General features: G+C 39.3%; 2 protein-coding genes across 14 annotated transcripts in view; one reads left to right on the forward strand and one right to left on the reverse strand.

The window, feature by feature from the left end:
* dock7 (dedicator of cytokinesis 7) overlaps positions 1–13,713 on the forward strand; it is a 98,426-nt gene that overhangs the window by 28,729 nt on the left and 55,984 nt on the right. The gene's annotated exons all lie outside the window — the stretch shown is intronic.
* On the reverse strand, positions 2,872–5,814 carry angptl3 (angiopoietin-like 3). Its single transcript, XM_061825703.1, has 7 exons — positions 5,287–5,814; positions 4,673–4,783; positions 4,476–4,587; positions 4,253–4,366; positions 4,012–4,107; positions 3,529–3,801; positions 2,872–3,421 (listed from the first exon to the last, which is right to left on the reverse strand). The coding sequence occupies exons 1-7, from the start codon at positions 5,812–5,814 to the stop codon at positions 3,237–3,239; spliced, it is 1,419 nt and encodes a 472-aa protein (XP_061681687.1). The 3' UTR covers positions 2,872–3,236.

Consider the following 13,713-nt stretch of genomic DNA (forward strand, 5'->3'; position numbering starts at 1 on the left):
GAGCTGATCCCTGATGGAGTCCCATCTCCACCTTAAATTCTTCTGACACACCAACGGCACACATCACCATTGTTTTGCTGCCATCATACATGTCCTGTACTATTCTAACATATTTCTCTGCCACACCAGACTTACGCATGCAGTACCACAGTTCCTGTCTTGGTACTCATGTCATAGGCTTTCTCTAGATCCACAAAGACACAATGTAGCTCCTTCTGACGTTCTCTGTACTTTTCCACGAGTATCCTCAAGGCGAATAATGCAACTGTGGTACTCTTTCTAGGCAGAAACCATACTGTTGCTCGTAGATACTTCTGTCCCGAGTCTAGCCTTCACTACTCTTTCCCATAACTTCATTGTGTGGCTCATCAACTTTATTCCTTTATAATTCCCACAGCTCTGAACATCGCCTTTGCTCTTGAAAATGGGAATTAGTACACTTTTCCACCATTCTTCAGGCATCTTTTTGCCCACTAGCATTCTGTTAAATAAGTTGTACAAAAACTCCACAGCCATCTCTCCAAATTGCTTGAATACCTCCACCCGTGTGTCATCAGGACCAACTGGCTTTCCATTTTTCATCCTTTAAAGTGCCTTTCTAACTTCCCCTTTACTAATCATTGCCACTTCTTGGTCCTTCACACTTGCCTCTTCTACTTTTCCTTCGCTGTCATTTTCTTCATTCATCAACTTCTCAAAATATTCTCTCCATCTAGTTAGCACACTACTGGCACCAGTCATCACTTTTCCATCTCTATCCTTAATCACCCTTACCTGCTGCACATTTTTCCCATCTCTATTCTTCTGTCTGGCTAACTTGTAAAGATCCTTTTCTCCTTCTTTTGTGTCCAACCGGATGTACATGTCATCATATGCCTCTTGTTTAACCTTTGCAACCCCTACCTTTGCCCTACATCGCATTTCAATGTACTCATTTCGCCTCTCCTCAGTCTTCTCAGTGTCCCACTTCTTCTTCGCTAATCTGTTTCCTTGTTTCTGTTGTATGACTTCCTGTATTTTGGGGTTCCACCACCAAGTCTCCTTCTCCCCTTTCCTACCAGAAGACACCCCAAGTACTCTCCTGCCTGTCTCTCTGATCACCTTGGCTGTCATAGTCCAGTCTTCTGGGAGCTTCTGTTGTCCATCGAGAGCCTGTCTCGCCTCTTTCTGAAAGGCTGCACAACATTCTTCCTTTCTCAACTTCCACCACATGGTTCTCTGCTCTACCTTTGTCTTCTTAATCTTCTTACCCGCCGCCAGAGTCATCCTACACACTACCATCCTATGCTGTCGAGCTACACTCTCCCCTACCGCTACTTTACAGTCAGTAACCTCCTTCAGATTACATCGTCTGCACAAAATATAATCCACCTGCGTGCTTCTACCTCCGCTCTTGTAGGTCACTATATGTTCCTCCCTCTTCTGGAAATAAGTGTTCACTTCAGCCATCTCCATCCTTTTTTGCAAAATCCACCACCATCTGTCCCTCAAGGTTCCTTTCTTGGAAGCCGTACTTACCCATCACTTCTTCATCACCCCTGTTTCCTTTACCAATCTGTCCATTACAATCTGCACCAATCACGACTCTCTATCTGTCTGGGATTGTCAGAACTACTTCATCTAGTTCCTTCCAGAATTTCTCTTTCAATTCTAGGTCACATCCTACCTGTGGGGCATAGCTGCTTACCACATTATACATAACACCCTCAAACTCAAATTTTAGTCATATCACACGATCTGATACTCTTTTCACCTCCAAGACATTCTTAGCCAGCTCTTCCTTTAAAATAACCCCTAATCCATTTCTCTTCCCATCTTCTCCATGGTAGAATAATTTAAACCCTGCCCCTAAACTTCTAGCCTTACTACCTTTCCACCTGCTCTCTTGGATGTACAATATATCAACCTTTCTCCTAATCATTATGTCAACCAACTCCTGAGCTTTTCCTGTCATAGTCCCAACATTCAAAGTCCTTACACTCAGTTGTAGGCTTTGTGCAATCCTCCTTTTTTTTCTTAAGACGAATCCGGTTTCCTCCTCCTCTTAGTATTCGACCCACAGTAGTTGAATTTCCACTGACGCCCTGCAGGTTAGCAGTGCCGGTGGCGGGCATTGTTAACCTGGGCCACGACCGATCCGGTATGGGATTCTTTAGATGAACGCTCATATTTGTTTGGCACAGTTTTTACGCCGATGCCCTTCCTGACACAACCCTCTGCATTTATCTGGGCTTGAAATGATAGAAATGGAAATGTTACTGGAAGAGGCGTACAAACAAATAACTGCGAAACTAAATCAGTCCCTCCCCAAATTTTGTGGAAGACACCAACTACATAAAAGTCATGTTTTGTATGGTTTAACCCATGGGTGGGTTATCTTTTTGCCTCAGCAACAGTGTTACAGTGAGATGAGCATTAAAACACTGGTTTCGGAAGCTTTAGAACTGTGACTGATAATTAAAGTCGACTCAGTGAATATGATTTATTTCATTGAGCCATTTCACAATTTGCATTATGGAGATGTTAAAATAATGCGTTATTTACTTGTGATAACTTCTTAAAAAACGTCACATAGGAGCATTATTAGATTTTCATATTTTATGAACTTTTGGAACATATATGGAACGTGATGAAACATTTACAGATCATTTTTGTACAATGGACAGGAGTCAATGTGACCCAAATAACAAAGGAGATACACAGAAGCAGGCTCTAACTAGATAACAACAGTAATAGCATGGACATGATTTAAATACTTTACTGAGTAAAAAATGAAAAAAAAACAATGAGCAAAACAAAGCATATTGTCACAACAAAACCATTTGAAACCCTAACTTTCACTTCCCTTTAAACTTTTGGTTTGTCCTCTAAGCCACTGGAAACATGCTAAAGTCAACTCGAGCCTTTATGTTTACTAAAACGATTAGCTGAGCAAGGCTCCATTGGGAATTACTTTTCCACCAGTCCTTTTTGTTTGTCTTCAACTACCTAATTGTTCCAGACTGTGCAAGCGACTGTTGTGTAATGATTGTACTAATGCCCAGCTTCATCATACCGAATCGGTTGTTGACCTTTACTGTATTGTTGCATTATTTCATCATGGTAGTATTTTGTTTTACAAAAAATGTTCTTTCACAACAAAATTGTAGTGTCATAGATGAGTGTATATGTTATGTTGCGTGAGTGTTATATGAAAACAGATAGTCGTGTTGTCTAAGATGGTATTAATATCAGTTTCATTTAAAACTTTCACCAGCTATGGCTGGTCGTATGGAGAATTTGGTCATCTTGAGGGAATATGCTGTCCCATTTCCAGGTTTCCAGTGAAGGCCCCTTCTTCTACCAGAACGTCCTTTAGCTCTAACCCATAGATACCTTCCATTAAGGTTGTTTTCTCCACACCCAGTAAACCACCAACCACCTGCAAAACAATTGCAAATATTACAAAGCATATTATTTTGGCTTACATGTCTTGGAATTGTATTTTTTTTTTTTTTTTTTTTTTGCATGTGGCTGCTATTAGTATACCTGTGTAATTGCGTGCACAGTTAGAGGCTTCTGGAGTCCCATTATTTTGGTCTTTGGTGGAGAATCTTATCCTAGAAGTGTTGGCCATAGCATCAACCAGGTCACTGGAGAAGTTGCTAAGATGGAGTGTATAGTACTCAGAGGGACCATCTAGCGAGAAGTGGTATTCAGCCCAATGTTTATCCTCCTTCCATTCTTCCAGATCAATTCTCAAGATGTATAATCGTTGTTGTGTAATGCTATGGATTTTCTTCAGTCCCAACCAGAAGTCCTCTGCATAGAACGGATGCGTTTACTTAATTTAGATCTCAAATGGACTCCAGTATGTCTAACTACATCAACAAAATTTTCTCTTTGCTTGTTTAGGCACAAATTAAAGCAAAACCCTTTCCAGTATTTCCATTCTCGTATTCACATTGGTGTTGTCAGGGGAAAATAGCTTTCACAATATGTTGATTATTTACAGTGTGAAACAGTACTTACTTCCCAGATTTCCAAAGCCCTTCTCATACTCATCCCATGTCTGATCAAAATCCACTGATCCATCAACCCTACGTTGGATCACAGTTGAACCACCATCTGTGGAATGCACGTTGAATATTTTTACCAGTAATATTTTAAATTCACGTCATCTGTCTGATTTGATACTGTTATGGTGAATAGCAAATTTTGAAATAGACAAATGAAAAATACTGTGATGGTCAGTTTAAACATTTTCACCCACCAGAACCCATTTCACAGTAAACACTGAAAGGCTCAGATTCTTTTGGCTCGATGATATAGATTCCACTCCTGTTCTCTTTTCTTTCAAATAACTCAGTGCAATCGATAGGCAAATCTGAAATGACCAAAATAATTCAACGTAAAGAACAAATCCATTTTTTTTTCATTTGAGAAATCACAATTGTGACAGCAAATAAAATTGTAATAGAATGTAATAATGTTACCATTTTCATTCAAATCAGATGAGTTTCTTGTCTGATATTCAAACACATCTAGAGCTGTAGTTTCTGAATCCGTTGTCTTATCAGATGTGTCTTGTAAACTCTCATAGTTAAGCTACAAGGAAAAAAAAACATTTCATCATCTTTATTACTCTATGTTGTGACAAATCAATGATCCAGACCCCAAAAAACGTGTCTACCTTTTCCTCCATATTCTTGATTTTGATTTTCTGATGGTCAAGCTGTGCATGCTGCTCCTGCACAGCTTTCATTAAACTTGTGATTGTTTTCTCCTGACTTTCAATCACCTCCTGGAAATAATCAAAATCATTATCACTTATTTTCACGACATTATAAGAAATTTAAATACACAAGGAGTATTTAGGAGTTGCTAGTGGCTCTCCAGTCTTCAACAATGAATAATGCCCAGTTTAAGATCTTTAACCCTAGAGAACCCAAGACATCCAAATCCTCTTTAAAAGGTGTGACCCCATGGGTTAAGCAGAACATTTTAATCACACAAAATGTGTATAGACTGCTATGTTCTTCATGAGATAATGTGAATGGGTTGGGTTAGGTTAAAGTTCTTGCTACAACTCCAAAAATGTGCACTTATACAACATGTACATCAAGTACAGTATTGATTTGTTCAGAGTACAGCGATGCAAAAGCTATGTAGTTATGCAACACCTTTTTTTCCTCACTGATCATTGTAGGTAGCTGTTGCCACATTACTCTATTTTGATCTGTACATTGCCTGTATGTTTAAAAAAAACAATTTTTGGAAAATTCGAGACCCTTTGTTGCTGCTTACCTTGAGTGCTGTAATCTCTTTGAGTTGGTCACCAGGGAGCATATGCTCTGACAATCCCTTCAACCTCTCCTCAAGACTTCCTACCTTGCCCTGGAGCTGTGCACGCTCCTCCACAATGTTATTTATCTTAGAATTGATTTCCAGAGACAGGTTTTTTATCTCCTCATTGTTTGTCTTCAATACACTGGTTGTCCTCTTCAGTTCTTCTTCTTCCTCCTTGATTTCTGAAGTGACCACTGAAAGCTGGTAAAATGACCTGTCAAAAATATTCAGTTTTTGGAAGATGTCGTTGATTTGATTCTTGGTCTTGTGGACAAACTCCCGTAAGCTCTGGCCCAGCTGAAGGAGGCCATTTGCAAGAAGACGCACATCGTCTAACATGGCAAACCGAGACTTTGCTTCTGTTGAACTTGGTGCTGTTGTAAGGCTTTCGGAAGGCATTGTGAGGATGTCATCTTGACCCAAGTTTTCCAGGGGAACAGCAGCATTGGAACTGGCTAGGAGGAGTAACAGGAAAAACTGCATCATGATCTCTGTTTCTACCAAGCTGTTTGACAGTACTTGCTCTCAATATACTGGCAAAACCCTTTAAATTCTCTCTTGCAACCAGACTTCCAACATATTATGTGAGAGCAGCATCCTGCCCTATTTTATATACTGCCTGCTCTAGGGAGGAGGGGGCTTGGGTGCTCTTTAAACCCTACCATTTTGATGCTCACCTCCCCCTAAATCTGCCAAGAACCCTCCTCCTCCTAAACAAACGAATCACAGCAGTGAGCAAATGACATACTTCCCCCCTCTTTCAACCTATTTAACTGCAATCCGCTCTTCATAACACACCCCTGCCTCTCCAGATGGGAGCTTTAGCTGATCAGCAAAAAGCCAACAAGAGTGCATCACAGGTGTTTGATGGATAGCCTGTGTGATCATTCTGAAAATGAAGAAGCACTTGCCTCCATTACTCTGATTGATAATGCTATCTATAGTTAATACTCTTGAGCTTGATTTAGCCTCCTGCTGAGTCAGCCTAACACTAGGCTCTCAAGTATAGCAGAGAGTGGCTCCATAATTTGTGCCAGGATTAAGCAATAAGGAATAAAAGTTGTTGAAGTGGATGGACAGCGAAGATGCATCATTTTGATTTATTGATTGATTCATTATAGTTTTCAACCAATTCAGGGTGGACCCCGCCTCCTGCTCGAAGATAGCTGAGATAGCCTTCAGCACCCTTGGGACCCTTGTGAGGATAAGCGGCTCGGATAATGGATGGTATACAGTGTACGTTTTCCACCATTAGATGTGTTAATGAACGAACCAAAAACAATTAAAACTGTAAAGTAAAAAGTAGCTGACTTTGGATGCATCAAACATAAATACAGTTGAAACCAGACGTTTATATATATTACACAAAATTCCCCCCAGAAGACCTGGATGAAGTGGCTGGTGAGAGTGGAGTGTGGGCGTCCCTGCTAAAGCTACTGCCTCCGCGACCCGTCCTAGGGTAAAGAGAAGAAAATAGATGGATGGATAGATATAAAAAGATACCTGCATTTTTTCCTCCTAATGATTTGAGACAGACTAGACTTTTCCTCTTTTATTTCATTTAAAGATTTACAAAAAAAAACTATTTCCACTTGGTAAATCCCAAAATAATTATTCTTTTTAGACAAATTTTCATTACTTTCCCTAAAGTCCGAATTTTACAGTTGAAGCCAGAATTTATGTACACTGCAAAAACACAAATAACATTTTTTTGTCTCAGTCTGAACACAAAACAGACTAAACCTCTGCTTTTAGTCAGTCATGATCACCAAAATTATTTAATTTTGTTAAATGCCAAAATAACGAATTTCTATAAGAATTTTCTTTTCTTTTTTTTGATGTCAAAAGTTGACATACATTCCCTTAGTATCAAATTAGCATTTCCTTTGAAGTGCATGACTTGGATTGAACATTTTGAGTAACGTTTCACAAGTCTCATGACCCTGAGCCGTTGAAGTTATGCTTTCTTATTCACGTGACATCAAATACTAAGAAAGCGCAGGTGGATTGGCTGGGTGTTGGGTTCTGAATTGAAGTAACCCTGCCTTCTTAACACTGAAATTAGATGGTGAATTTCAGACAGCGAATTGTAGCCAGTTTCAGTCACTCACATTTGTCGAGCGCGTTTGCGCTCACGTACCATCGCACTCGCATATCTGCACAGTCGACCACGAAAAATCATGTGTGTAAAATTTGTTACGAGTAGAAAAAAATGGATATTGAAAGACGTCGCTTATTTTGTGTAGTCTTGATATTAATTTACGCATTTATTTCATAAATGTTGTTAACAAAACAAGCCTGCTCCTAAACAATCAGTATTTACCCAGAAAAAGGAAATGCAAGTTAACCGTATTGAGCATGTACGGAAGTGATGCCAAAAGCAGATGTTCCGAGCTGCTTCACGTACTGCGAGCGCAGTCAAAGGAAATTCAGTTACACCAGGGGTGCTCAATTTGTCGATCATAAGGCATTTTGGTTGATCGTGTGATGCCGTGCCCAAAAAAAAAAGACGTTAGACTATCATCCACCTCGTTGTTTGGTTCAGGTGTGGCCAAAACATCGAGCGCACGCACATAAAAGCGCATTCTAGCAAGCCGGTCTCCTAGTTATGGCAGTCGCGGCGATGCGCGCATGCATTTTTAATTCAAATCCACATACAGTGAAGAAAATAAGTATTTGAAAACCTGCTATATTGCAAGTTCTCACACTTAGAAATCATGGAGGGGTCTGAAATTTTCATCATAGGTGCATGTCCACTGTGAGAGAGATAATCAAAAAAGAACAATCCAGAAATCACAATGTATAATTTTTTTAATGATTTTTGTGATACAGCTGCAAATAAGTATTTGAACACCTGAGAAAACCAATGTTGAAATTTGTTACAGTAGCCTTTGTTTGCAATTACAGAGGTCAAATGTTTCCTGTAGTTGTTCACCAGGTTTGCACACACTGCAGGAGGGATTTTGGCCCACCCCTCCACACAGATCTTCTCTAGATCAGACAGGTTTCTGGGCTGTCGCTGAGAAACACGGAGTTTCAGCTCCCTCCAAAGATTTTCCATTGAGTTTAGGTCTGGAGAGTGTCTAGGCCACGCCAGAACCTTGATATGCTTCTTATGAAGCCACTCCTTGGTTTTCCTGGCTGTGTGCTTTTGGATCATTGTCATGTTGAAAGACCAAGCCACGACCCATCTTCAATGGCCTGATTGAGGGAAAGAGGTTGTTCCCCAAAATCTCACAATACATGGCCGTGGTCATCCTCTCTTTAATACAGTGCAGTCGTCCTGTCCCACGTGCAGAAAAACTCCCAAAGCATGATGCTACCACCCCCATGCTAACGACATCACACAGGTGCATCTGATTCAGGATACATGGAGTAGAGGTGGACTTTTAAATGCAGACTAACATGTCTTTGCGTGTCAGAATTCCAGCTGATAGGTGTTCAAATACTTATTTGCAGCTGTATCACATACATAAATCGTTAAAAAATATAACATTGTAATTTCTGGATTTATCTTTTTTGAGTATCTCTCTCACAGTGGACATGCACCTGCGATGAAAATTTCAGACCTCTCCATGATTTCTAAGTGGGAGAACTTGCAATATAGCAGGGTATTCAAATACTTATTTTCTTCACTGTATTTACTTCCATACTTTTTAACCATTTTGGCAAAATGCTGAGGGTCATTGTCCATTTGGAAGACCCATTTGCGCTCAGGTTTTGGCTTCCTGGTTGATGTCTTGAAATGCTGCCTTAACCTCTCCATGTAATGTTCTTTCTTCATAATATTGTCTATTTTATGAAGAGCTCCAGTTCCCGTTGCAGACAAACAGCTGCCACCTCCGTGCTTCACAGTTGGTATGGTGTTCCCAGGTCTATAAGCTTCCCCCTTTCTCCTCCAGATGTAACGTTGATCATGATTGCCAAATAGCTTCACTTGAGTTTCATCAGACCACAGACCACCTCTCTGGAAGTTAATACCTTTGTCTTGGTTTCTTTTCACAGACTGTAATCTGTCTTTTTTATGTTTCTTTGGGAATAATTGCTCCATTCTTGGTGACTGGCTTTTCAGCCCATGTCGGTGAAGGACTCATTTCATTGGGGATAATGACACTTTCTGATCAGCTTCATCCAGCATCTTCACAAGGTCTTGTTCTGAGGTTGATTTGCACATTTCGGACTAAAACACGTTCATCTTTGGGACACAGAGCCCGTCTCCTTCCTGAGATGTGTGATGGCTTGACATTCCAATGATGTTTCTGCTTGCATGTAATTGAACAGATGAATGTGGCACCTTTAGGCATCTGGAAATTACACCCAAGAATGAGTAAGACTTGTGGAGCTCCACGATTCATTTCCTGATTTCATGGCTGATTTCTTATGATTTACCCATGATTTCAAACAAGGAAGCAGGGCGTTTGACATGTGGCCTTAAACACATCCCCAGGTGTACTCTCATTACACTCATGTTGTCAGTCAACCTATCAGGAGCTTCCAAAGCTATGACCTCATTATCTGGGCTTCCCCATGTTTTTTAAGCACAGTACTTTTTGTATGTAAACTTTTGCCGTCAAAGACAATAATATAAAATTCCCACAGAAATTCTAGCTCTCATTAGTGTGGCATTAAAAAAATAATTGGTGATCCTGACTGACTTGAAACAGGATAGCTTTAGTTTGATTTTGCTTTAAACAGTGAGACAAAAAATGAAACATGTGTTTTTGCACAGTGTATGTACAGTAAACTTCTGGCTTCCTATTATACCTTGAAACAATCTCTGAAAACCTAGATGATGAGGTCATGGTTCAGGTTCTGGTGATTTATTGACAACATTTGAATCTATTAAGTTACTAGAGACACTTGTGGATGTGTTGGAAGGCATTACATTTTGATGAAACATCATGGGAATGTAAAAAGAAAATCAGCCAATATATCATTGTTCCATATCAAAATTTCCAGGTCCCCCAAAGTGGCAAGTTCATCTGTTCAAACAATTACATGCAAGTATAAACACCAATGGAATATCGATGACAAAACTGAGTAGTCTGACAGAAGCATGGCTGCCATTCTGCGCCTACGTTCCCTCTGACCACCGCCAAATATCCATTCATTCATGGGCAGTGTGGTTTAACTGTATTCGCGAGGGACTCTATGACGACATGTGCTTGGGTGGGGATCCAAATAAAACCTTTCTGGTTGCAGAGCTTACACTGATCCAGTGCACCACGCAAACCCGAGAACACCATCCGAATTGTGAAGTGTAGGGGTGGCCACTCCATGTTGTAGGTTGTTTTGGTTTGACTAGTGCGCTTCAAAAAATAAATACCATCATGAGGAAGAAACATAATGTGGAACTACTGAAGCAACATCTCAAAACAACCAAAATTTTAAAGCGTTGGTGTCAACTGTGCAAGCATACTGCCAAACTATTTGCAAATTATCTTAAAACATAAATGGGCTGTTTTCAGGTGGCTATCACAAAGCCCTGATCGCGATAGGCGAAGCAAGATGGCTAACAAAGTTGGCTCAGTTAGACCTGTTCTGTTAGGAGGAATGGGCCAAAATGTTTGCCAACTAATGTGGGAAGTATTTGGAAGATTATCCAAAGTGTTTGTTAAAAGTCACACAGTTTAAAGGCAATGATACAAAATATCAGTTCAATGTTTGTAATTGTCTAATTTTGAAGGAAGTAATGAATACAATTGTTTAAAAAAATCCTGTCTGTAATTATTCTGCCATTTAACAAATAATTTGGGTTTCCCAATTGACCAAGAACAGGTCCAGTTTAGTCGTGACAGGAAATAAGTGTCCTTTATATAACGTATGTAAACTTCTGGTTTCAACAATAATTGTATGTGGAACTGTGCAAGGAGCTCTATATTCTGTATAGTATGGAGCAGATCTGAAACGTTTTACTCCAAGTCCCACCTGAAAAAAATAATTAGGTCTCTAAGTGCCAAAATAATGGTCAACATATTATTACAGTGTTGTAGGCAGATGTTTAATGACGGAAAGGTACAGAATACAGTGGTGTGAGAGTGTTTCCGCCTTTCCTGACTTTTTTCATTTTTTGGAACGTAGAAGTGAAGTAGACCAAAAGATTATCAAAAGCTAGACACCATGCTGAAATCTTAAGAAATTCAGGAACCAATGAAAACGAAAATAATTGTGCTCTATAAGTGTGGAAAAAAAATATAAAGACATGTCTAAAGCTTTGGGATTCCAACAAACCATAGTGAGACCATGATCCACTAATGGCGAAAAGATCATAAAATAAAATATCAAATAAAATAGTGATAAACCTTCTCAGGAGTGGCTGGCCTACAAAGATGACACCAAGAGTACACTGATGATTAATTCAAGCTGTCACAAAAGACCGCAAAACAACATCCAAAGATCAATAAGATCCATCCATCCATTATCAGGGCTGCTTCTCCTCACAAGGATTGTGGGAGTGCTGCAGCCTATCCCAGCTATCACTGGGCAGGAGGCGTCAGAACTGAACTGTTGAACAGAATATCTAAATATTTAAATATAAGCACATCTTGAAGATTAAGTGCATATGTGTACTGCAGTCAGGTAGTGGTGTGCCTTCAAAAAGTCAATCAATTGCTTTTTTATTTCCTCATTCTTCTGGTGAGATCATAAAAAAAAAATCACTGCGCTGTTTTGGAAATTGGGGCAACCAGGAATTTTGTAAATTCTAGGTGTAACCATCATTAGCTTGCCAACTGCATACTGGTGGGCCTTGTTTTGAAAGCTGCACATAACTAACTCATAACAGAGCAGGATATTGTAACGAAACGATGTCACTTGAGCAAAATAGTACACTTCATGGGGCTGTGTTTTAGCCCCTACCTACAAAAGCAGGAAAATTCATACTGTGAAAAAGATTGCATAAGCTATATCTCACCAATTTATCCCTATATTTTTATGAGTCCTTACATATGTTTTCAGAATTTAAAATGTTTGATGAATTGAGAAAAAAAATGGATATCTGCTTAGTGCCACATAAAATTTGGTCTTCAGTTGTCTTAAGTCTCTCCTCATTTTCCCTTCATTTCTGATATGACCACACAAAGCTATGAGAAAACGTATCCAAAAAGACTCAAGAGTTTGGGAAAAAAATAGTAATGTAAAACACTTATGACAGGATGAATTTTTGTATCCCTTTGAAGTGTATTGTATTTGAAGCTTTTAGAATAAAGATTCCCATGCTTCTATGGAAGCTGTGTTTCCAGCTGTGATCTCTGTGGAGTTGTTCCCAACTGAATGAACTACGTCACTGCGGTTTATTGTGTGATCCTGGGTTACTTTGCACTTCCTATTCTCTTGCCCCTCCTGATATGCATTGTATTTATTCACTTTGCAAACCACTGTGGGTATTTTAATTACATACCCTTCAAAGCATTTGAACCAAATTTTGTCTGCTTGTTGGCTTGATACAATAATTTGCTCAAGACCGACAGAAGATTTAGGTCAATCCCAATATTGATGCCATTTAGTGCAGAATGCATTAGCTGTGTCCAGATCCATCCCAGTTAATTAGAATATTGTGAAGAAAGTACTTTATTTTAGTAGTTCTATGCAAAATATAGATTCGCTATACACGCAGTGAATTATTTCTTGTGATTTTGATGATCACTCAGACAGCTCTGTGTTGTAAATAAATATGACACGCCCCTTTTCAGTTGTGTATGACGGTGGACGAAATGCTTGGAAAGATACTGGACAGTGCATGTGAAGTTTGCTAGATTCCTGTTGTTTTTTATAAGGTAATGAGCAAAAAAAGTTTATCAGCTGTTTCTAATGATGTTTTTCAACATAGAAATAGCAGAAATACAACCTTGACACACATGATTCAGCTATTTTCATGTCAATCGGAACAGTACAACTGTGTAGGACCCAGGCCTCTTTCGTATATAATATGAATTGGATTTGTATAAGATGCGAGAGCAGTTTGATCGCACAAGTTGTGCACATCCCAACTCGAATTCACCAGAAGGCCACAAATGTCACAATTGTTTGAATAAACAGACATGGTAAAATGAAACAAAAAAAACAATGAACAAATGACCAAAAAAAAAGTGAGTGGTGAAAAGAAGATACTTGAGAACTAATAAATACAAGAAAATGTTGCACAACATCCTTGTAATTGCCACAAATGCATCATGAGACCTACATGAGGATTATTTCCTTCTGTAAACATGGCGTTTAATGTTTGTGCACATGCTCAAACTCAAATATAATCCCGTTTTGTGCAAATTAATGTTTTTTGTAACGTGGATGACCACATAAAAAAATGGATAGATTTGACAAAAAAGCCAAACTGAGCATTATGTGTTGCGGTTTACACATAGTCTTGTTGTGGAGGCTATTGAACAG

Source organism: Syngnathoides biaculeatus, chromosome 7 (assembly GCF_019802595.1).
Source record: "Syngnathoides biaculeatus isolate LvHL_M chromosome 7, ASM1980259v1, whole genome shotgun sequence".
Taxonomy (NCBI): Eukaryota; Metazoa; Chordata; class Actinopteri; order Syngnathiformes; family Syngnathidae; genus Syngnathoides; species Syngnathoides biaculeatus.

Coding starts and splice junctions, on each gene's coding strand:
- angptl3 (XM_061825703.1), bottom strand. CDS start 5,814: ATGATGCAGTTTTTCCTGTTACTCCTCCTAGCCAGTTCCAATGCTGCT. Junction 4,784..5,286: donor AAGAGATTACAGCACTCAAG/GTAAGCAGCAAC, acceptor GATTATTTCCAG/GAGGTGATTGAAAGTCAGGA. Junction 4,588..4,672: donor TCAAGAATATGGAGGAAAAG/GTAGACACGTTT, acceptor TTTTCCTTGTAG/CTTAACTATGAGAGTTTACA.